We start from the raw sequence: 26,255 nt of genomic DNA on the forward strand, positions 1-26,255 counted from the left end.
ATATTATTGATACATTTCTTCTTCTAATTCAAAATATTAGTTCTTTCAGGGTAATTAAACTATACAGTAAAGTATACTCACGCACAATCTTACTGATGCACACAAATAGGCTCATTGACAGACAATCTCAATGACACACACAGACAAGGTTACTGGCACACACACAAATTTAGTACAGACAATCTCTGATACACACACAAGCTTACTACAGACAAGCTCACTGTCACACACATACGCTCACTACAGACAAGCTCACTGATGCGCACACACTCTCCCTACAGACAAGCCCATTGACACACACATGCTCCCTACAGAAGAGCTCACTAACACACAGATTCACTACAGACAAGCTCACTGACACACACAAACTCATTAGCAGGCGCACACAGACAGAGGCTCCCTCACTAGCAGATGCATGCGCGCACGCACGCACACTCACACACAGAAGCTCGTTTGCTCACTCACTAGCAGATGCACAAACACAAAGGCAGACAGTCACTGACACCGAGGCAAACATCCACACATACAGAGACAGGCAGACAGCCACACACACATGCAGACCGTCACACACAGAGGCAGACCGTCACACACACAGGCAGACAGTCACACACATGCAGACAGTCACACACAGACAGTCACATACACACAGAGTCACACACACACACAGACAGTCACACACACACACACACAGTCACACACACAGGCAGACAGTCACACACTCAGACAGTCACACACACACACACACAGTCACACACTCACACACACACAGTCACACACAGGCAGACAGTCACACACACACAGTCACACACACACACACAGTCACACACACAGAGGCAGACACTCACAGGCAGTCACACACACACAGGCAGACAGTCACACACACAGACAGTCACACACACACACACACAGTCACACACAGTCACACACACACAGTCACACACACAGTCACACACAGACACACTGACCTGCTTCTTACCTCCTGCTTGGAGCTTCTGGAGGCTGGGTGTTGGGGAAGCAGGGACTCCTTCCTGCTTTCCATGCTGCATTAACCAGGCCCCGGCCACACAGCAAGCTCCGCCCCCACGCACAGCAAACTCCGCCCCCGCCGCACAGCAAGCTCTGCCCCCTCCGCAATTTTTTTATTTTTTTATTTTTCAAAAAAATGAATGATCCCAGCCGGCCATGTGTGAGGTGTGCCGGCCGCCTGGCTCCCCCTGCTCCCATGTGGTCCTGTGCGGCGCACACCTCACACATGGCCGGCCGGGATCACAGGAGCCTGATCACTGATAAGGGCTGTCAGCCCAGCCCCAGGTGCCGCGGCCCAATCGGAAATTTCCTGGTATCCCGGTGGGCCAGTCCGGCCCTGGTCGTCTTATACATGGGGGCATCTTATACACAAAAAAATACAGCAATCTTCTTTCCCATATCCCTCAGGTATGAATCGGTATGGCTTTAAGGAAGTGTGTAATCTTTGCCTTAGCCATACCTCTAGTGGAATTGGAGGAGGGTGTGTTCAATGGTTTAACACTGTACCAGGGGATCCCAGGCACTATAGCCAATTCAATTAGATCAAATAGTTATAGTACCTATAGTGTTCCTTTTAAATCAGTTTGCACTAAAACAGATTTCTTCATATGGTACCAGTGCAAGTGTATAATCAGGCAACATACCCTATACATTCCAACTTAAGTGGGAGACTTCACTCTTTCTCATTTTATCATGTCAAACACAACAACTATATGCTCTCATTGGTCACAAGAGATGGGTTGATTTTGAACATCTTATTTTAAGTGTTTCTTTCCATCTCTGTACATCTGGTTCCACAACAAAGATTACCTCTCTAATGGTTGATCTCTATGGACTTGAATCTCTTTTCAACCTAGATTACTATGTGACTATGTAACCTCTTCTCAATTGACTTCTTGAGTGCTCAAACACTGATACTCCTTGTGGGATACTGTAACGGACCGTTTCAGCAGACAAGGGGTTAAAATCCGTTTAGGCGATAATCCCCTTTTTGAGAGACAGGCACAGCTACTGCAGAACACCAAACTCCCGAACTGGATACAAGATAACACTCCGAACTGGAACAGCTGAACAAGAAAAGCATACAATCCGCTTACACTCCTGGCAGTCACCATACAATCCAATTCCCCCCAAGAACGAGACGACACTTCATTTTGAGGGTTAAACAGGAACTCAGGACTGGCTCATCCAGCCTGGCTTTTATTTCCAACTCACACATACAGGCCACACCCAGGGGGAGGCATAAAAGAACCAATGACATAGATGTTACATCCCACACATCCCCTCCCCTTAGTGTGAAACATAATCCCATTATGCATACAGTTTAAAATATACTTTTACACAACTTTCATAACTTTGAAACCATACATCGCATCCACATAAAAATCACATATTCAGACTCAGCATACTTTAAACATAAACACTCTCAAAAATCATACCAATCCCTTCAGTAAATAAAAAGTTACACGGAAGTCCTTTTATGACCGACCGCAAGCACCTTTTCTTGCCCAAAATAGTTCCATGGATTTGGGCTGTGCGGTCGGTCCCTTCCTGGTATAAAAACGACTAAGTCCTGTTCGAAGTGTGTTCGGTACTTCGACTTTAGTCGAAGTGTCGAAGTGCAGTCGATGGTACGGGTCGGCGGTGTTCGAGTTAAAATGGCCGCTGCCACGTGGTCCTTTGTCCGATGCCGGTCACTTCGACGACTTCGACAACTTCGGTAACTTCGACACTTCGGCAACTTCGGCACTTCGGCTGCATCCGAAGTGCCCTCTAGTAAGTGCCAATCCTTCTCCCATAATAATTAAAGGGGCGAACACTGTGTTTAAAGGGCCCAATCTTCCAGGGCCATAATCACTGGGCAGGTGTCAGGATCGGGACAGGGATTCAACACGCAGAGTACAAACAGGTGGTAGGTACGTATACCGGACCTTAGAATGGCCGGACTTAACGTAAGGAGTAAGTAGAGAATAGTCAGGGACAAGCCGAGGTCGAGGGAACGAGAGGACAGGTAAGCGAGAGGCAAGCCGAGTCAAAGGGTAACAGAGATAAACAGGGTAGTACAAACAAGCCGGGTCAAAACCAAAGAGACAACTAGAATACAAGAGCGCTGAGTGACTAGACAGGCTAGAACCACGACAGGGCAATGAGCAGATGCCAAAAGCCATACTTTATACCTAGATTCTAGAGGGTAATCACGCCCCCGACAAGTCCTGATTAGTGCTCGGAACTTGACTGACAGGTCGACCCGGGTTGGCGTCATGACGTCGACTACTGAGTGTCGCGTCATATAAGGAAGTGGATCCCTCACGGTCGGCTTGTAAATGGCCGAGAGGACCGCGAGGAACGGCAGAAACAACCCCTCTGGGAGGATAAACGTCTAAGTCTCTCACCTCCTCTGAGGTAGAGACTACAGGTACCCTGACAGTACCCCCCCTCTCAGAAACGCCCACCGGGCGGAAGGAACCGGGACGAGATGGAAAACGGGAGTGAAAAGCCCTGCGGAGGCGAGGAGCATGTACATCCTCCTGAGGTACCCAAGTCCTCTCCTCAGGACCATATCCCTTCCAGTCAATAAGATATTGTAACTTCCCCCGGGAGATTCGAGAATCGATGATGGAGTTGATTTCATACTCCTCCTGACCCTCAACCTGAACAGAGCGAGGAGAGGATATAGTGGAGGAAAATCTGTTACAGACTAACGGTTTCAGTAAAGAAACGTGAAAGGAGTTAGGAATGCGTAAGGCAGCAGGAAGAGCTAGGCGATACGCAACTGGGTTAATTCGAGACAGAACCCTGTAAGGGCCAATGTAACGAGGAGCGAATTTCATAGAAGGAACCTTTAAACGAATGTTTCTTGTACTCAGCCATACCCTATCACCTGGAACAAAAACCGGAGCCGCCCTTCTGTGCTTATCAGCGTGTTTCTTGAACAACATGGAATTATGTAGGAGAATTTGTCGAGTCTGATCCCACAACTTCCTCAGATTGGCAACATGAAAATCAACCGACGGTATCCCTTGGGAAGGAGAAACCGAGGGAAGAATGGAAGGATGAAAGCCATAATTCATGAAAAAGGGGCTAGAACGAGTAGAATCACAAACGAGATTGTTGTGTGCAAACTCTGCCCAAGGAATCAGACCAACCCAATCGTCCTGGTGTTCGGAAACAAAACAACGCAAATATTGTTCAATCTTTAGTTGGTGCGTTCAGCAGCTCCGTTAGACTGAGGATGATAGGCAGAAGAGAAATTCAATTTGATACCCATTTGAGAACAGAAGGATTTCCAAAAACGGGAAACAAATTGGGAACCTCTATCGGAAACAATTTCGGAAGGTATCCCATGTAAACGAAAAATCTCTCTTGCGAATATCTCAGCCAATTCAGGAGAAGATGGAAGTTTAGGTAAGGGCACGAAATGTGCCATCTTAGTAAACCTGTCAACCACCGTGAGAATCACAGTCTGTTTTTTAGAAGCAGGTAAATCGACAATGAAGTCCATGGCCAAACAGGTCCACGGTTTCTCGGGGATCTCCAAGGGATGCAAAAACCCACATGGAAGTGTCTGAGGTCGTTTAGTCTTCATACAGACCTCACATGCTTCAACAAAATCCCCAATATCTTTACGTAATGAAGGCCACCAGAAATCTTTAGATATTAGGGAACACGTCTTGCGAATGCCAGGGTGCCCAGCCACCTTACTGTTGTGAAAGCATTCTAATAGTTCCCGTTGCAGCTCAGGAGGAACAAAGTACCTTGCCCCGGGTCCCTGTCTAGGAGCCAGATGTTGTAACTTCATGATCTCGGCAAGCAACGGAGAATGAATCCTGAGACTCGTGTTGGCGATAATATTACACTTGGGAACTATAGAAGACAAAACCGTCTCAGATATAGTAGAAGTCTCATGCTGGCGAGACAAAGCATCGGCCTTAGAGTTCTTAGAACCAGGTCTATAAGTGAGCACGTAATTGAAATGAGTGAGGAATAAAGACCAACGAGCTTGCCTGGAGGACAAGCGCTTGGCCTCCCCAATATAGGACAAGTTCTTGTGGTCTGTTAAAATAGTAACAGGATGTAAAGTGCCCTCCAATAAATGTCTCCACTCCTTTAAAGCCATGTCTGCTTTCAGGACCTGATAGTTTCTTGGAAAAAAAACCACATGGATGTAAGGGCTTATCCACACCTAACCTTTGGGACAGGATAGCACCTACACCTGTCTCTGAGGCGTCTACCTCGAGTAGGAAAGGCAGAGTCGTATCAGGGTGAACCAAAATTGGTGCAGAAGCAAACAGTTCCTTGAGTGTTTTGAAGGCAAGAAGGGCTTCAGTAGACCAGTTCTTGGTGTCAGCCCCCTGTCTGGTCATATTGGTAATAGGAGCTATAATTGAAGAGTATCCCTTAATGAAGCGCCTATAATAGTTGGAGAATCCAATAAACCTCTGAATGGCCTTGAGGCCCCTGGGTAAAGGCCAATCCAAAATGGACTGGAGCTTATCCGGATCCATCTTAAACCCTTCCCCAAAAATCACATAACCAAGAAAGTTTATCTGGGATTGGTCAAAGCTGCATTTATCCAATTTGCAGTACAAGCCATGTTGGAGAAGCTTGCGCAATACCCTTCTGACTTGTCTGTGGTGAGTCTCAATCTCTCTAGAGTGTATAAGTATATCATCCAGATATACAATAACGCAGTCATGTTGAAATTCCCTAAGAACTTCATTGATCAGGTCCTGAAATACTGCCGGTGCATTACAGAGACCAAAAGGCATTACTGTGTATTCATAGTGCCAGGGCCGGCGCCACCTGTAAGGCGACCTAGGCAGCCGCCTAGGGCGCAACTTACTAGGGGGCGCCGGATCCCTGTCCCCGGTGCGCCTCCTCATGCTGCGCCGCCTGAGCGCTTTAGCAAGCCCCAGGCGGCGCAGCACTGCTGTGTGAGGGCGGCCGGGTTTGAGTGACCGGCAGGAGGGAAGCGCAGAGCGCTCCCTCCTGCCGGTCTCCATGTAGCGTGGCCGGGCAGCGCGGAACGGGGACAGGAACCTTTGTTTCCTGTACCCGGCCGCCGGCGGAATGACAGGAAGTGCTCACTCAGTGAGCATTTCCTGTCATTCCGCCGGCGGCCGGGTACAGGAAACAATGGTTCCTGTCCCGCGTTCCGCGCCGCCCGGCCACGCTACATGGGCAGGAGGGGAGGGTAAGGACCACTAAGGGGGGGGGGGTGTTAAGGACTACTAAGGGGGGGGGGTGTTAAGGACCACTAAGGGAGGGAGGGAGGGTTTAAGGACCACTAAGGGGGGGGGAGGGTATAAGGACCACTAAGGGAGGGGGGGGTGTATAAGGACCACTAAGGGAGGGGGGGTATAAGGACCACTAAGGGAGGGGGGGGGGTATAAGGACCACTAAGGGAGGGGGGGAGGGTATAAGGACCACTAAGGGGGGGGTATAAGGACCACTAAGGGGGGGGTATAAGGACCACTAAGGGAGGGGGGGTATAAGGACCACTAAGGGAGGGTATAAGGACCACTAAGGGGGGTATAAGGACCACTAAGGGAGGGGGGGTATAAGGACCACTAAGGGAGGGGGGGGTATAAGGACCACTAAGGGAGGGGGGGGGTATAAGGACCACTAAGGGAGGGGGGGTATAAGGACCACTAGGGGAGGGGGGTATAAGGACCACTGGGGGAGGGTATAAGGACCACTAAGGGAGGGAGGGGGTATAAGGACCACTAAGGGAGGGGGGGAGGGTATAAGGACCACTAAGGGAGGGGGGAGGGTATAAGGACCACTAAGGGAGGGGGGGTATAAGGACCACTAAGGGGGGGGGTATAAGGACCACTAAGGGAGGGGGGGTATAAGGACCACTAAGGGAGGGGGGGGGTATAAGGACCACTAAGGGAGGGGGGGTATAAGGACCACTAGGGGAGGGGGGTATAAGGACCACTAGGGGAGGGGGGGTATAAGGACCACTAGGGGAGGGGGGGTATAAGGACCACTAGGGGGGGTATAAGGACCACTAGGGGAGGGGGGGTATAAGGACCACTAGGGGAGGGGGGTATAAGGACCACTAGGGGAGGGATGGGGGGGTATAAGGACCACTAGGGGAGGGATGGTTGGGTTAAGGACCACTATGGGAGGGGGGGGGATAAGGAGCACTATGGGAGGAGGGGGATAAGGAGCACTATGGGAGGGGGGGGGATAAGGAGCACTATGGGAGGGGGGGATAAGGAGCACTATAGGAGGGAGGGGGGGATAAGGACCCTATCCTACCCCACAAACCCTCTCTTTTACACTACACACATACACAATGCATCCCCCCACACACACACAGAAACAAACAATGCATTCCTACTCACACACAGACACACCCGAAACACACAATTCATCCCTTACGTTCTCTTACATAATTAATGCACCCCTTACAGACACACACTGCATTCAATTACATACACAGAAACAAACCTTGCACCCCTTACACACACACACACACACACACCCAGAAACATACAATGCATTCCTTACAAGCAAAAACACACTACATCCCCTATAAACACACTACATCCCTTACACAAATTGCACACATAAAACATCCCCAACTCACGGATGGGCCATGTAGGTGGATTTATGGGTGGGCATTGTAGGCGTATGCCCCCTGGGGGCCCAGACCTTGAGCTGTGTAAGGGGCCCTAAAAAATGGAGCTGCTTCCTGTTCGTTAATTGTTGTGAGCACTGTTAAAAACAGTCTCTAGAGAGCCTCTTCTACACCAGACCTGTGGAGCCAGACTGAGCCCATCATCAGCCTCTTGTCCTCATCTGGTGGTAAGTAGGCAATCCAATATATTATTAGTGGCACTAATCTCTAATTTACCTCACATTAAATGGATACTATAGTCACCAGAAGCACTACAGCATAATGTAGTGGTTCTGGTGTCTATAGCCTGTGCCTGTAGGCTTTCTAATGTAAACACACTGTCTTTTCAGATAAGACACTTTGTGAAGACTGGCGTTGGCCCATATGGGCGGGGCATTGTGATGTCACATGGTGGGCTGGACATATGGGGGGGCGGCAACATTTTTTTGCCTAGGGCGGCAAAAATCCTTGCACCGGCCCTGCATAGTGCCCATAACGGGTATTGAACGCCGTCATCCACTCGTGTCCCTGCTGAATTCTCACCAAGTTATACGCCCCTCTGAGATCTAACTTGGTGCCTTTTAGACGATCAAAGAGCTCGGTAATCAAAGGAATTGGGTAGGCATTTCTAATGGTTATTTTGTTCAAACCTCGATAATCAATGCAAGGTCTTAGTGTACCATCCTTCTTCTTAACAAAAAAAAACCCAGCCCCGGCAGGGGAGGAGGATCTCCTAATGAATCCTTTTTCAAGGTTCTCACGAATATACTCCTCTAAGACTAAGTTCTCTTTAGTAGACAAAGGATATACATTACCCCTGGGGGGCATAGTACCAGGTAGTAGATTAATCTTACAATCAAAAGACCTGTGTGGAGGTAAAGTATCAGCATTCTTTTTGTCAAATACTGCCTTTAAATCCAGGTACAGAGGCGGTATTTGTACCTCTGTAGAGTAGGTAGAATTACTCGGTGTGTTAACTGCGCAAAGCGGTGACACTGTCCGTAAGCACCTGTCCTGACAACCCTGACCCCATGAGACTATCTCCCCTAATTCCCAATCAATAATAGGGTTATGTCTCTTTAACCAAGGATACCCCAGGACTATGGGAACAGATGGAGACGAAATCAACAATAAAGATATGTCTTCCTCGTGTAAGATACCAACAGTTAATTTAACGGGTATGGTTTCACGAAAAATCACAGGCTCAACTAAAGGTCTACCATCTATGGCCTCAACGGCCAAGGGTGTCTCCCTTAACTGGGATGGGATAGTGTGTTTAGTAACAAAAACTTGGTCGATAAAGTTCTCAGCAGCTCCGGAGTCTATCAATGCCATAGTTTCTAGTACTCCCCTCTCCCAAGTTAAAGAAACGGGTAGCAGAAGCCTGTGATCTTTATAATTATGATTAGAGGACAAAATAGAAACACCCAAGGCCTGTCCTCTAGAGAAACTTAGGTGCGAGCGTTTCCCGAGCGACTAGGACAATTTAGGCGTAAATGACCTCTGACTCCACAGTACATACACAACCCCTCCCTTCTCCTGTACTGTCTCTCCTCTTCTGAGAGGCGAGTATTGCCTATCTGCATAGGTTCTGGAAGAAGTGAGGTTGTGGATTCAGCACTTTGAAATTAAGGGGCTAGTTTAAAGGAAGGTCTACGGTCTCTCTCTCGAGTGTTCTGCCTCTCTCTTAAACGTTCATCAATGCGAGAAATAAAAGAAATTAAATCCTCCAAATTTTCAGGAAGCTCTCTAGTAGCAACCTCGTCAAGGATTATGTCTGATAACCCGTTTAAAAATACATCTATATAAGCCTGTTCATTCCACTTAACTTCTGCCGCCAAGGACCTGAACTCTAGTGCATAATCCACAAGTGTTCGGTTTTCTTGTCTAAGGCGCAACAGTAATCTAGCTGCATTGACCTTTCTACCTGGAGGGTCAAAAGTTCTTCTGAACGCAGCTACAAAGGCATTATAATTGTATACTAACGGATTATCATTTTCCCACAATGGATTAGCCCATCTCAAAGCTTTCTCGACAAGTAATGTGATAATAAATCCAACCTTCGCCCTATCTGTAGGATAGGAGCGGGGTTGTAATTCGAAATGGATACCTATTTGGTTTAAGAAACCACGACACTTCTCTGGAGAACCACCATAACGTACAGGTGGGGTGATACGGGAAGAAGCACCTACAGTGGCAACCTCTAGACCTGAACTCACAGGAGAGATAGAAGTATTACGCATCTCCTCTGGTTGATTATTAGCACGAGATAGTAACGCCTGTAGTGCTAGAGCCATCTGGTCCATTCTGTGATCCATGGCGTCGAACCTAGAGTCAGAAGGACCAACCTGAGTGTTTGTGCCTGCAGGATCCATTGGCCCTGTCGTAATGTCAGGATCGGGACAGGGATCCAACACGCAGAGTACAAACAGGTGGTAGGTACGTATACCGGACCTTAGAATGGCCGGACTTAACGTAAGGAGTAAGTAGAGAATAGTCAGGGACAAGCCGAGGTCGAGGGAACGAGAGGACAGGTAAGCGAGAGGCAAGCCGAGTCAAAGGGTAACAGAGATAAACAGGGTAGTACAAACAAGCCGGGTCAAAACCAAAGAGACAACTAGAATACAAGAGCGCTGAGTGACTAGACAGGCTAGAACCATGACAGGGCAATGAGCAGATGCCGAAAGCCTTACTTTATACCTAGATTCTAGAGGGTAATCACGCCCCCGACGAGTCCTGATTAGTGCTCGGAACTTGACTGACAGGTCGACCCGGGTTGGCGTCATGACGTCGACTACTGAGCGTCGCGTCATATAAGGAAGTGGATCCCTCGCGGTCGGCTTGTAAATGGCCGAGAGGACCGCGAGGAACGGCAGAAACAACCCCTCTGGGAGCATAAACGTCTAAGTCTCTCACCTCCTCTGAGGTAGAGACTACAGGTACCCTGACAGCAGGAGGCTAGCAACCAGGCTTCTCCAGTTCACAGTGGCGAAGTTGGTTTCACCACACTTCTCCCCTTTACCAATTAGACTAACAGGGTACCTGACCTCCTGCCGGTCAGTGCCCTGGTTAGTCCAGCAACCCACCCACAACACAGAAACAGCAGTACAGCCCACCCACAATAACTGGTTACTACACCTGGGTAGAGAAGAACTTTGTCCAGGTCCAGGTGTCTCAATACGGCTGTGTGGGGGACTGGTAGTCTGCCTTGGTGGGTTGCTGAGTGGGCAGAGACCAGCGGTACTCTGCCCTGGTGCCAGTACTACTGCGGAAGTAGCCTGGTTGAAGCCTGGTTGTGGGAGGGAGAGACCGACTGTCTCCCCTCTGGCTATACTGCTCTGTGGTTGGGGGACAGGACCGACCGTCCCTACCCCTTGGGCTGTAAGTGCAGAGACTACGGTCCCATCTGCACAGTTGCGGGGCTCAACATCTCCCCTTGGTGGGTCAGGCTGCCGCTGGAGAGAGGGTGTAACAAGCTCCTCTCTCTGGACGGTGAACTGCCGCTGGGGAGAGGGGTTAGCAGGCTCCTCTCCCTGCCACTCTCTCTGCTGGTGGAAAGGGAGACCAGCTGTCTCCCCTTTCCTTCTCTTGTCCTGCTGCTGGGGTGCGAGACTGACAGTCTCTGCTCCCTGCAGGACACACTGCCGCTGGGGAGGATAGACGACACCATCAGCTCCCTGGGTTACACACTGCCGCTGGGGAGGAAGGACGATACCTTCTGCTCCCTGGGACACACACTGCCGCTGGGGAGGATGGACGACACCATCAGCTCCCTGGGGTACACACTGCCGCTGGGGAGGAAGGACGGCACCTTCGGCTCCCTGGGTTACACACTGCCGCTGGGGAGGATGGACGACACCATCAGCTCCCTGGGGTACACACTGCCGCTGGGGAGGAAGGACTGCACCTTCTGCTCCCTGGGACACACACTGCTGCTGGGGAGGATGGACGACACCATCAGCTCCCTGGGGTACACACTGCCGCTGGGGAGGAAGGACGGCACCTTCGGCTCCCTGGGTTACACACTGCCGCTGGGGAGGATGGACGACACCATCAGCTCCCTGGGGTACACACTGCCGCTGGAGAGGAAGGACGGCACCTTCTGCTCCCTGGGTTACACACTGCCGCTGGGGAGGACGGACGACACCATCAGCTCCCTGGGGTACACACTGCCGCTGGGGAGGAAGGACTGCACCTTCTGCTCCCTGGGACACACACTGCTGCTGGGGATCTGAGCCGACTGCCCAGCATCCCTGTAGGGCTGGTAGAGAGACCTCGGTCCCATCTCCACCTGCCTGCTGGGGGCCTTTCCAGTACCACTCCATGCAGTCCTCTACTTTGGGTTTCTCTGGTTTGTGTTGGAGGAGGATATCGGCTACCTCATCTCCTTGACCATGTCTCACCATGAACAGGCTGAAATCGTGCTCGAGATCACGTGACCTCTGGTTCTCTTGAAGCAGTTGCTGCACAGCTGCATCAACAATCTCCTTCCGGGGATTCGGGCCATATTTGGCTATTCTCCTCAGTACCTCAGTATCAAAATCTACGCCTTCATATCGATAGAACATGACTGCTGGTGGCGACGCTGTACGGGTACTGGCGTTGCCCTCACTTTGTAAATCCAGGGGATGGTGTTACCTGTAGCTGTCCTTCTGGTTGTAGGAACGATCCCGCCGCTTGCCACCAATTGTAACGGACCGTCTTAGCAGACAAGGGGTTAAAATCCGTTTAGGCGATAATACCCTTTTTGAGAGACAGGCACAGCTACTGCAGAACACCAAACTCCCGAACTGGATACAAGATAACACTCCGAACTGGAACAGCTGAACAAGAAAAGCATACAATCCGCTTACACTCCTGGCAGTCAGCATACAATCCAATTCCCCCCAAGAACGAGACGACACTTCATTTTGAGGGTTAAACAGGAACTCAGGACTGGCTCATCCAGCCTGGCTTTTATTTCCAACTCACACATACAGGCCACACCCAGGGGGAGGCATAAAAGAACCAATGACATAGATGTTACATCCCACACATCCCCTCCCCTTAGTGTGACACATAATCCCATTATGCATACAGTTTAAAATATACTTTTACACAACTTTCATAACTTTGAAACCATACATCGCATCCACATAAAAATCACATATTCAGACTCAGCATACTTTAAACATAAACACTCTCAAAAATCATACCAATCCCTTCAGTAAATAAAAAGTTACACGGAAATCCTTTTATGACCGACCGCAAGCACCTTTTCTTGCCCAAAATAGTTCCATGGATTTGGGCTGTGCGGTCGGTCCCTTCCTGGTATAAAAACGACTAAGTCCCGTTCGAAGTGTGTTCGGTACTTCGACTTTAGTCGAAGTGTCGAAGTGCAGTCGATGGTACGGGTCGGCGGTGTTCGAGTTAAAATGGCCGCCGCCACGTGGTCTTTTGTCCGATGCCGGTCACTTCGACGACTTCGACAACTTCAGTAACTTCGACACTTCAGCAACTTCGGCACTTCGGCTGCATCCGAAGTGCCCTCTAGTAAGTGCCAATCCTTCTCCCATAATAATTAAAGGGGCGAACACTGTGTTTAAAGGGCCCAATCTCCCAGGGCCATAATCACTGGGCAGGAGGCTAGCAACCAGGCTTCTCCAGTTCACAGTGGCGAAGTTGGTTTCGCCACAGATACAATATCTAATAAACACCACTTAATAAAGAATCCATTTATTGCTGACACCCTTACTACAGAATAAAGCCTTTGCTCTTGGCATGGCTTCGAAGACAGAGAGAATAGAGGAGCAAACCAATTTGTTCATACTACATGCAAATATGTGAACAGAGAGACAATGCATGGGCGGTAGGAATAGTAGGCTATTAAAAAGCCATAGATTGCATGAATTTGTACCCCTCAGCACCCACCCTGCCGGATGCATTTTTGTTTAAAATAGCTTGCTACATTTTCCAGATGTAGGTTTTCAGTGTGGAAAGCAATGACTTTAACCAAGACACTGTATGCATCCAACCAAATGGTGCAGGTTAAGTCAGGATGACCACAATTTAACCACATTTAGGTTCAGTAAATGTGAGAATTGCCTACCTGTGCCTCGATTACATTCTATCTGAAAACCCAAGTTGAAAGGTTTTGACTGGTATTCTTAACAAATTGAGTCTGGTTTTAATGTCAGTTGAAATCTAGAAGATGAACCTGATAAACAGCTAAGTGACTCGTGAAATATCATTGAATACATGTGCTCTGGAAGTACATTTAACAGCATTTTTAAAGACTAACTCTGTCATAAAAATTATATAAAATAAAAACCTGTGGATGTCAAAATGACTCTCACATTAGTACAAGGGAGGTATTACACATATTGTACCACCCCAGCCCCTCTGATGAGTGGCAGGTGGGAGCTCTAATGGTATAAATAAACCTGGGGACACCAGCCCCACCCATGAGTGGCAAATGTGGGATATATTAATATTAATAAACCAGGGGGATTTGAGACTCCACCCATGGCAGCGATTGGGGCTATAATTAAATATATAAGGAGTGGTGTACATGCCACCAAAAAATTGTTATCAATAAATCTCCAAGGATAGCCAGGGTTCCCTAGTTACCCCCATAAAAAAACCCTGGCTACCACACATCCTAACAGGAAAATCTCTCTTATCTTTAGAGTTGCCCAGAAAAGTTCACAAAACCAGGAGCTGAAGGGGAACATTAGGTCTCCTCATTTATTAATAGTGTTAGAGCCCCTACCTTAGGCTTTAAAAGTGTGGGGGGGGGGGGGGGTCTGGGGCAGACAATAGGACTTAAATATCAACCCTCTTACGCAGCAAAGATCCAATGATGTACTCTTAATGAGCGCACACAAACCTCACCACTCTTTTATACAGCATGTGTACTGTTTACCCAACTTGCTATTACAAATATCATGCACTGACAGTACCCTTTCAAATTGCACGTCACCTCACCATACTAACTCCTTAAGTTCTTCTGCTATAAAATGCATAGTAAGAATAATAGTAAGAATCATTAAACCTTTAGAAGGCTAGTGCTGAAAATCAAGTAGTATACCAGTGTACTTAGAGACCAAAAACAAACAACAGAATCAAAGTCCAACTAGAAGACTATTCCTATTGTTTGAAAGGGGATTTTTAAATTTTAGGCCAACAATAATGAACTGGAAAAAAATGCCAGCTCACTTTTTGTACAACCTTGGCTATTTTGGCTAAACTTTGGTACTCTCTGGTTAATCCCATATTATCCTCATGTTGGTTAAATTAAGAAATCCACAGGTTTGTAATATCTGGTCAAATAATAGAAACAATTATGCTACTAATAACTACATACATATCTCTTTGATATAACACTTTGTGTGCATAAAATGTTGAAAGTATTGGTTGATATTTATCAATTTTGGGATGAAAAAATATATACATTTTTGTTTTTGTGAGATTTTTTTATTTGTAATTTATGTGTTGATTTTCAATTAAAGATATAATAATACATACATTATCTCTAACATGAGTCTTGCACAGGAATATGCATCTCAAATCTAGTGCCTAGCTTAGTTGAAAAACTCGAGACATGGAGTTACCAAAAATATATTATGACTTTCTTAGATCCTTCACAGTTTTCTGAATGTTGAGTTTAATAAAAAGAATGTTTGGTGGTTCCGGCTCCTCACTGCTCAGTTTCTCATGAAGTCGTAGTAAGCTCAATAATACTTTTTTAAGCTTAGGACTTCCAAGGATGAGTATAATAGATTGTGCAGGAGAGTAAGTATAAATAATCATTAAGCAGGCACAGAATCCAGGGCTACTGGGTGGGAATAGATCCACAAACATCATGATCTCAGAAATGTAGAAGGACATGTAGAGTAGAAGAAGACTACCAACAGTTCGGGCTGCTCTTTGTCTGGCTTCTGCTCGAGGGCTCTGACTATTGTTTGTTTTCTCTATCATATTACTGGGGGACTTAAGTGATCTAAGTATTAGACCGTTAGATATAGCGACAAGCACTAATGGCAGTGAACAGCCAATTATATTACTAGGAAGTAGGTATGAGATACTCAACTTGGGGAAATCACTTTCAAATGTTTCATTGCTAGATACATTTCCATTAAATGGGTCTCTGTGAGTGCTCCAGATAGCAGGGACACTGATAGCTACAGAAATGAGGACTGAGGTCACAAGGAAGAATGGAACCAATGTGGCGATACCCAGTTTTAGACGCATTAAGAAAGAATTGGTGAATATAACAATCTGTAAACAGTAGTAGACACAAAGACAGACCGTGAACCAAAAACTTGAAAAAATAGGGAAGAAAAGTAATGCATTGATAATAGAATAGACTTTGTCTGAGAAGTACAAATCACTCCAGAGAAAGCTTAAGAAGTCATTGGCTGTCATTACAAATTGGAAAGTGATATTCGATATTCCAAGTGTTACCAGGATAAGATCTGAAGAACCAAGATTCTTTCCTCTCATTTTTTCAACAAGATTTACAGATAATATTATACAGTTTGATATGATTCCCATAATGGTGGTAGATCCCAAGATAGCCATGGACATAAGTAGAAAGGCAGGAAGCATAATCTCCTCTTGAAGTGAAGATCAGAACCAACTGCTGAAAGAATAAAAATGAAATACTATTAAACAAATATAGAAGGAGACAGAGGGTATAGGGTGTTGGAAGAAACCAACTCCCCAGCCTCTGTAGAGGTTACAAGAGGTATAAGGGGCTTGACCCTGAAACAATAAATAGAAAAAGAGAAGAATAGGCTGGAAAACCACAAAATCAAAGAGGTGGGAATCCTGCTCATTCACAAATATATACCTCTAAAAGTACATGTACTGTCACATAAAAGGGGGAGGGAAAAAAAAGAGAAGGGAGGGTTGTTAAACCTTTATTGGGAAAAACCTTAAATATTTAATTATATAAAGCTGGTTAGGACATTACCAGAGACAAATACACCACAAAGGTTTATAAGTGAGTGAAATAAATGCTCACAAACACTAGCTAGAACGAGCACAAGTACAAAGGTATATATATAGACCACTTAAAAGATAGAGCACTATGGAAATGCAATATATATGCTAAATAGAGTAATCATACCATAGAATTGGTATTGGAGCGAAGGGGAAGTATGGGTGGGAATATATAGTATGCCTTGGTGGTAGTAATAATGCCACTGGGAGCAGTAGCTATAGTTGCTAATACAGGCAAAAATATGAGTGTAAAGTGGATGCCATGTATAAGTAATTGACTCTCATGAAATAGTAACTTGCCCTCCATAGCATAAATAACAAAAAGAATGAGAGACAAAAATATTGAGTACAGGTGCTACTGATGCAGGAGTCCTATTTGGGATCCCCCAAATATCGCCACACACATGCCCTGAATAGGCCCTGAACTGACTAACTGTCTCCCCAAGAAGGAAAACCGGTTAAACTACCTGCTGCTTCAAGGCAGCCTCAAGGCTATCCCTACTAAGCAAACCCCTGCCCGTCCATAGAGACCCTAAATGATCTATGGAGTAACAACAAAGTGCCCCTAGCGAAAAAAAAAAAAAATGAACAATAAAACCCAAAGGAAAGACCCTCCGAGTGAATGCATCGGCATTTATAGTTTGCTCGACACGCGTTTCGGCGTACATAGCCGCCTTTGTCAAGAGCTGAATGGTGTCTGTGTAAATGGATGTTTATAAAGGGAGATACATCCCTCCCATGGAGTCCAGACCGAAAACCCCCATCCCGGACCCGCCCCTTAAGGGCACGTCATACTGGTGCCTCCTACTATATCGGAGTGTCCAATAGGAGGCAAGGGGGAGGGGAGGGGGGGCGGGAAGCTTGTGAATTTGTGAATGAGCAGGATCCCCACCTCTTTGTTGTGGTGGTTTTCCAGCCCATTCTTCTCTTTTTCTACTATTAAACAAATACAGATACAAAAAAAATGATGACTGGAGTTTGCTTGAAAGTAGGCTATTTAAAGTAGTCTCTTTTAAGTAGGAGTTAAAACAACAGGAGTTTGTTGGAGAACTGGTGGACTGGTGGGTATCAGTTAATACCAAGTGGAAAAAAGCAGGTTTAAAATTTTTTGTATTTTTTGTTTTGTATTTTATTTTTAACTTTTACCCTTTTTAATTTATTTTTCTCCTTGCTGTTTTGATTTATTTTAATTTTTTTTTTTTACTTTTTTTCCCCTTTTCATATATATTTTTTTTCTTTGCTGGATATATTTAAACTTTGTCCCTTTTTTTCTTTTTTTTTCTTCTGTATTTTCTCCTTGCTGATTTTATTTAAAATGTTTTCCCTCCTTTTTTTCCCCTCTCTTGTTGTTTCTATTCCCCTCCTTGTGGGTGCTGCTGCTGCTGAGCTAATTAGGGGGAGTGCCCCTTAATTTCCACCTGTGTGGGATTTGTATTGCCAATATAAACCCACTACTGACTCACAGAGCTTGCTCACTGGAGTTTGCTTGAAAGTAGGCTATTTAACGTAGTCTCTTTTAAGTAGGAGTTAAAACAACAGGAGTTGAAATCAAGAGGGTAAATATTGTTTTTGCTCACTTGTGTTTTTTGTAACTGGGGATGAGTGCTAGCAAGATTACAAGTTGTACTCAGTGTACATCCTGCTGCATGTATGCATGCCTGGATAAATCTGTCCAGGGTCCATACCTCTGTGGTGGGTGTGAGCGAGTGGCTTTTCTGGAAGCTCGGATTGGAGATCTGGAGAGGCAAATTGCAACACTGAGGGAGATTGATAATCTTGAGAGGAGTCTGCTGCTCACTGAGCAGAGTTTAGTGGGTGCAGGTAGTGGAGTGGGATGAGATGAGACAGTTGGAGAACAGGCACATAGCTGGGGAACAGTGGGGCGAGGTAGCAGAGGGGGAGGGAAGAGGAAAGGTTTAGCTAGTCCTGATTTAGTGCAGCCTAACAGATTTGCCTGTTTGAGTGAAGATGTTGGGAGCATCAGCTCAGGAGTAGCTGTACTGCAGGAAGCTGTTCCTTCTAACAGCCGTGGGAACAGCCCCTCTAGTACAGGTGGGGTTGAGAGGGTAAGGAAGTCTAGACAGGTTGTGGTGGTAGGGGACTCTATTATTAAGAGAGTAGATAGGGTAATCTGCCACTCTGATCGACTCAACCGGACAGTTTGCTGTCTCCCGGGTGCTCGGGTCCAGCATGTTGCCGACAGAGTGGAGGGATTATTGGGAGGGGCTGGGGATGACCCAGCTGTCATTATCCATATTGGTACCAATGACAAAGTCAGAGGAAAATGGAAGGTCCTAAAGAGTGAGTTCAGGGATCTAGGAAGTAAGCTAAAGAAAAGGACATCCAAGGTATATTTTCAGAAATATTACCTGTGCCACGCGCTACAGCAGAAAGACAGCGGGAGATTAGAGAGGTCAATGCGTGGCTGAAGTCTTGGTGCAGGAAAGAGGGTTTTGGGTTTTTAGAGCACTGGGCCGATTTTGCGCTTGGGTACAACCTGTATAGTCGTGATGGATTGCACCTAAACGGAAGAAGGTCTGCTGTGCTGGGGGATAGGATGGCTAGAAGGTTGGAGGAGATTTTAAACTAGTAGTAGGGGGGGAGGGTCAAAGCAATCTAGAAAATGGAGATAGGATAGAAATGAGATGGGCTCTAGCTCAGAACAAAGGGGGTGGAGATGGGGGAGGGGAAAGCTCAGAACAGAGGAGGTATGTAATATTGATAATTCACAAAAAGTACAAATGACTCATGGTAATATTAAATGTATGCTTACTAACTCAAGGAGCCTATATAACAAAATGGGGGAACTAGAGGCAATAGCATACACAAAACAATACGATATAATAGGCATAACAGAAACATGGTGGGATGAGACACATGACTGGGCAGTTAACTTAAATGGGTACACGTTATTTAGGAAGGATAGGAAAAACAAGAAGGGTGGTGGGGTATGTTTGTATGTCAGTCATGAGTTAAAGTCAAATCTTAGGCATGTGGAGTGTGACGAGGAAAATGTGGAAGCTTTATGGGTAGATATCTGCTTGGGGCAAACAAAAGGAAATACGTTATTGGTTGGGATATGTTATAATGTAAACATTAATGAGGAAGAACTGCTGTTAGAGCAAATTGGTAAAGCTGCAAATCGGGGTAACACGTTAATTATTGGAGATTTTAATTACCCAGACATAAATTGGGATAGAGGGACTAGTACTTCAGCTAGGGGAATCCCGTTTTTGAATGTGTTAAATGACACCTTTATGTCACAACTGGTACAAGCACCAACTGGAAAGGATGCTTGTCTGGATCTCGTTATAACAAACAATGTTAATCTTTTAACCAACATTCAAGTAGAGGAGCATTTGGGAAATAATGATCACAATATGGTAACTTTTGAAATAAACTCAAAAAAGCAAAAGTATATTAAAACGTATAATTTTAAAAAAGCCAATTTTAATAAGATTAGGGCAGCTCTACAACATATCGACTGGCATAAACTCCTTAGTGATAAAAACACTGAGGAAAAATGGAAACTATTCAAACAAATATTAGAAAGGTACATTTCACAGTATGTACCATTGGGCAATAAATATAAAAGAAACACATTAAAACCAATGTGGCTTAGTAGAGAAGTAAAACAAGAGATTAAAAATAAGAAAAGGGCTTTTAAAGCATTTAAATCGGACAAATCAGAGGCATCCTATATAAGATATAAGGAAGCCAATAATACTTGCAAAAAGGCAATTAAAGTGGCTAAACTAGAAAATGAGAAATTGATAGCCAAAGAATGCAAAACCAACCCCAAAAACCTTTTCAAGTACATTAATTGTAAAAAAAACAAAAAATGAAAGTGTAGGTACACTGAAAACAGAGATGGGTCTGTTAGTCAATGAAGACCAGGAAAAGGCAGAAATTTTAAATAACTATTTTTCTTCAGTATATATTAATGAGGATCCTATGGCAAGAGATATGCAAATGATTGCTGCAACAAGCTTGCAGATAACTTGTGATTGGATAACTCGAGACAAGGTGCTACAGCTATTAAAGAAAATGAATGTTAATAAAGCTCCGGGGCCTGATGGTATTCACCGATGAGTACTTAAGGAGCTAAGTGGGGAAATAAGTGAACCTCTGTATTTAATTTTTCAAGATTCTTTTGTTTCAGGTGTTGTACCGGAGGATTGGAGGAAGGCAGATGTTGTTCCTGTATTTAAAAAGGGTTCAAAATCCTTGCCTGGAAATTATAGACCTGTGAGCTTAACTTCTGTAACTGGGAAATATTTGAAGGGCTATTAAGGGATAATATTCAGGAATTCATTGGGAAGAACCTTGTTATTAGCAATAATCAGCATGGTTTTATGAAACATAGGTCATGTCAAACTAACCTAATTGCATTCTACGAAGAAGTAAGTAGAAATATAGATCAGGGTGTTGCAGTTGATGTGATCTACTTGGATTTTGCCAAGGCATACAGTTCCTCACAATAGGTTAGTCTTCAAACTAAAAGAAATTGGTCTAGATCAGGGGTTCTCAACCCAGTCCTCAGGACCCCCTACCAGTCCAGGATTTGGGGATTACCTGGGTGTGTCTAAGGTGTTTAGTAAAAGGGGAAAAAAACACCTTAGATCAGGGGTAGGCAACCTACGGCACTAGTGCCATGCACGGCACTCGAGGTGCCTTTGCACGGCACTCAAGGCTGCTAGAGCCAAACAGGCTCTGGCCTATCAGGAGTCCCAGTAAAACTTCAGATATCTGCTAATACGAAGAGGTGGTGAAGGACAATCCTCAATTTATGCATTGCAGCACATAGAGGAAGTGATCTCAGAGCACTTTATTCCAGCACTTGTGAATAGGAAGCCACTCTGTAGTAGAGCAGCTCGTAGTTGTTGTTGCAGCTCCTGTCCTTGGCCTGTACCTGGCTGGCCTGGTCCCCACTGGAACCCAGGGAAGCCACCCACACTGCTAGATATACACAGAAATGCAGAATAACCCTCCCCTCATACAAATAACACGGACAGCCCACACACAAACATACACACAATCCGCACAAACGCAACACCACTAACAATCCACATACATGCACACAACCCCACATGCAGCCTCTCACATGCTATACCCCAAACAGCCCCCACACACACTACCAAACACACAATGTGACATATCCATCCACACACACACAATTCCACAAGCTGCCCCCATACACAGCCCATATTCATATGTATCATACACGATACCACAAACTACTCATGAACATATACAATATAACAGCTCATATACGCACAAATACAACGATGCAAAGCAATTACAGTATAAATAACACAAGCAGAATACAGCAGCATACACACCTCAATTAAAAAAAAAAAATAGGACCGGCACACTCTGGGACATCACAATCCTATATCGGCACAGTGCTGCTAAAAGGTTGCCTACCCCTGCCTTAGATTATAAGGTGTTTTTTTTTTTATTTTTCTAAACACCTTAGACACACCCAGGTAATCCATAAACCCTAGAAAAAAACACCTTAGACTCTAAGGTGTTTTTTTTTCTTTTTCTAAACACCTTAGACACACCCAGGTAATCCCTAAACCCTGGACTGGTAGGGGGTCCTTGAGGACAAGGTTGAGACACCCTGGTCTAGATGAATATTCTTGTTCTTGGGTAGAACATTGGCTTAAAGACAGAGTACAACGAGTTGTCCTAAATGGTAAAATTTCAAGCTGGACAAAAGTGGTAAGTGGTGTCCCTCAGGGTTCTGTTTTGGGACCGCTTCTATTTAACATATTTATAAATGATCTTGAAATGGGCATTGAAAGCTTGATCTTGAAATGGGCATATCAGTGTTTGCAGATGACACAACACTTTGTAAAGTAATAAAATGTGAGCAGGATATTGCCTTGCTGCAGAGGGATTTGGATAGATTGGGGGACTGGGCACTAAAATGGCAGATGAAATTTAACGTAGAAAAATGCAAAGTTATGCACTTCGGGGTTAAGAATGCACAAGCAATTTACACCCTAAATGGTAGTGAACTAGGGATAACCACACACGAGAAGGATTTGGGAATTGTTATAGACAACAAATTAGGTAGCAATATGCAATGTCAATCTGCCGTTGCTAAGGCCAGTAAGGTTTTGTCATGTATAAATAGGGGCATAAATTCTCGAGATGAAAATATAATTTTGCCTCTTTATAAATCGCTGGTAAGACCACACCTTGAATATGCTGTGCAATTTTGGGCACCTGTTCTAAAGAAAGATATCATGGCACTAGAAAACGTGCAGAGACGAGCTACAAAATTGATAAAAGGAATGGAGCATTTTAGTTATGAAGAAAGGTTAAAAAATTAAATCTCTTTAGTTTGGAAAAACGGCGCCTGAGAGGGGATATGATAACATTATACAAATATATTCAGGGCCAGTACAAACCATTATCTGGAAATCTATTCATAAACAGGGCTATACATAGGACACGAGGTCACACATTTAGGCTTGAAGAAAGGAGATTTCATCTAAGGCAAAGAAAAGTTTTTTTTACAGTAAGAGCAATAAGGATATGGAATTCTTTGCCTGAAGAGGTGGTTTTGTCAGAGTCTATACAGATGTTTAAACTGCAATTGGATAAATACTTGCAAAAACATAACATATAGGGATATAATTTCTCATTAGTGGGGTAATAGCTGATTGATCCAAGGAGACATTTGACTGCTATTTTGGGGGCAAGAAGGAATTTTTTCCTAGTTTGTTGCAAAATTGGAAGCGCTTCAGACTGGGTTTTTTGCCTTCTTTTGCATCAACAGCAAAAGCATATGTGAGGAAGGCGGAACTTGATGGACGCAAGTCTCTTTTCAGCTATGTAACTATGTAACTATACTATGTAACTATGAAGAGATTGTTTCAGCAACATGGTTTCCTTACTTTTAAATCTGTCAATCATGATTGGGTTAGTTTGCTTAAAAATGTTTAAGGAGGGACTGAAGAAACATTTATTGAAACTATTTTCTCAAAAAGTAAAACATTTCCTTATAAGCAAGCAACGTTAATTTTGTTAAATAAATCATGACACGGTGTAATATGTCAAGTGTTCATCTGAGGTTGTATTTTTCTAATTTTAAGACCGGCTAATGGACAGATGTTTGTTATTATGGCCCGATATGTAAGCCATAGAATTCAAAGCGGGTGTACTTTCTATTTCCCATGACTCTCTCAATTTTGTGATTACAACTCATGTGTGTAGCTTTATCACCTAAATATTGATACTAATAATGCTGGGAACTTTAATTCAAACCATACTCAACAAGTGGACACCTAGCTATGACGTACGGGAGTTACAGACAACATCAACTAACATCAACCAGAATTTGGGACCAATGTGGGCCCAGCTTTATAATGGTGCTCTCATTTAAGTTGCTTTAATGATGATACTATCTTATGAATGTAGCACATTTGCAAAAACACAGTTCTGGTGCTCAACATTTGCAGTACACCTCCTTGACATCACTGTATCATTAAGATGAAATGAAATGTAGATATTATTATAAGGAGCTATGAATATCATTAGGAGACAAATAGGTGCTAAATGAGAAGGAAAATTGGAGACCAATAAAACAATAAGATTTCAGTTTTTTGTATAAAATAACTATATTTGTGAAGTACATGATGTTGACATGAAAACAATAGGAAACAGAATATAAACGTTTTTGATAATGTTGTCGTACCTCATCTTACCTTTTACTTTGCCTTATTACATTTCGTCCAAGCAAAACTTCTAATGGTAGAAAAACAAAAGAATGAAAGGCTGAAGGGAATTTATACCGAAACAACCATGGTAAACCTTAGAGGCCATAACAGGCTAAATCTTTTTTATTTTTTTTATTTAAAGTTTTATCATGATAGGTTACCATTGATAATCAACTTTTTTCAACAAGAAACCTGCCCTTGAAATGTAACTGCGACAGATGTAGAGTAATGTGAATGTCCCTTTTTGTCACTTTGTATGTCCACAAGTCTTAAAATAGTAGTAACAGCCCCCTTATATCTCCGGCATCTTTATTTAGTACTTTGCACTTAACTATTTCAATTCTGTTTTCATCAATGTGTCATAATAATCAAAGTGTTACATTTAGCAATATGCCATTGCTCCCCATTACCAACGTAACTGTATCCTCTGAGTGAAAGGCTAAGCCTATTAATGCTTTATAAAAGAATATGATACAAACCTCTCTTGGAAATCTTCAGCTTATTGATTTCCATTAAGTTATTGATTTTACTTTTGTAAGGGCCAAATGTAAACACAGATGTCGTTATCTCGTAAGTGTTTTTTAACTGATCGTAATTGCTATTGAAAGCAGACATACAATGCTAAAGGTTGTAAAACTCAAATAACATATGAAGACGCGCAATTTTGTATAACACCCCTCTTTCTTTAGATTACCTGTGGTTGTATACCTATCTTACCAATGTTGAAGCATTAATAAAAGAAACCTTTTGATGACTTAATAATCTTCTCTTGTGCTGTTTGTGTTTTCCCACTTCCGTCCCAGTAAAGCTATGAGTCCTCTTTATTCTGATAGTGAGACCATTTACATTCTTATATGTACCCCTGTAATTAAGAGGCGTATCAGTGCTCTAAGCGTAATTATATAGTGTCATTAACTTACAATTCCCATAACAACTACAAATGATAGGTTTTCATTATTTTATCCACATGGCCATTTTCCTGTAGGGACACTCTATTTAAAGCTGTAACCTCCCTATTGGATTCTGTTTTACTTTCAGGCCATGGAAAAATCTCACTAGAGATTGTACAGGTAATTTAATATTTCTTACTAGTTGAATTATATAATAGATAGATAGAATACTTTATGATAGACAAATATTCCATTGCAGACAGGGATGCAAATAAATATTATAAAACCACCTATGTTAGGTGGGATTTAGTTAGGTAATACGGCCATACAATGTATAAATCTGACACTCCTCCAAAAAAAAACTTTTTTTTTTTTTTAGCAAGTCCTAACTTCAGGGTTTCTCTATAATTCACTGTTCTGTCAATAAGAATACGCTTGTGCAAGGGTTAATTCACCAAGTTTGTGAGTTTATACAAGTGCACCAATTCTCCTCGGTACTGCTGGAGTGTAGGATGGGCATGCCCGGACTCAGAGCTAATGCAAGAAAGACTATTTTGCACCCTAGGCAAGACCAGCTACTTGCGCCCCACCTCTCAAAAAAAAACAAAAATTCCCAACTGTGTGTGTTTCTTTCTCTTCCCTAGCCCCTGTGTGTCTCTTTGTCCCCCCCAGCAACTCTGTTTGCCTCTTTGTCCAAGCAGTTCCTCTGCATTCTCTTTGTCCCCACAGCGCCTATGTCTGTCCCATTCTCCCCCCAGCTCCTCTGTGTGTCTCTTTGTTCCCCTTAGCTCCACTGTGTGTTTTTTTTGCCCCCCTTCAGTGCCTCTTTGTTTCTCTTTACCCCTTCCAGACCCTCTGTGTGGCTCTGTGTGTCTTTTTGCCTGCCAGACCTCTCTGTGTCTCTTTGTCCCCATAGCCCCTCTGTGTGTCTCTTTGTTCCCCCACCCCTCTGTGTGTCTCTTTCACCCCAGTCCCACTGTGTGCTTCTTTGTC

General features: G+C 44.3%; 1 protein-coding gene across 1 annotated transcript; it reads right to left on the bottom strand.

Moving 5' to 3' along the window:
- Positions 1 to 15,256: 15,256 nt before the first annotated feature.
- LOC134612691 (taste receptor type 2 member 40-like) lies at positions 15,257 to 24,401 on the bottom strand. Its single transcript, XM_063457112.1, has 2 exons — positions 24,361 to 24,401; positions 15,257 to 16,277 (listed from the first exon to the last, which is right to left on the bottom strand). The coding sequence occupies exon 2, from the start codon at positions 16,241 to 16,243 to the stop codon at positions 15,257 to 15,259; it is 987 nt and encodes a 328-aa protein (XP_063313182.1). The 5' UTR covers positions 16,244 to 16,277; positions 24,361 to 24,401.
- Positions 24,402 to 26,255: the final 1,854 nt, after the last annotated feature.

The sequence above is a fragment of the Pelobates fuscus genome, chromosome 5, assembly GCF_036172605.1.
Source record: "Pelobates fuscus isolate aPelFus1 chromosome 5, aPelFus1.pri, whole genome shotgun sequence".
Taxonomy (NCBI): domain Eukaryota; kingdom Metazoa; phylum Chordata; class Amphibia; order Anura; family Pelobatidae; genus Pelobates; species Pelobates fuscus.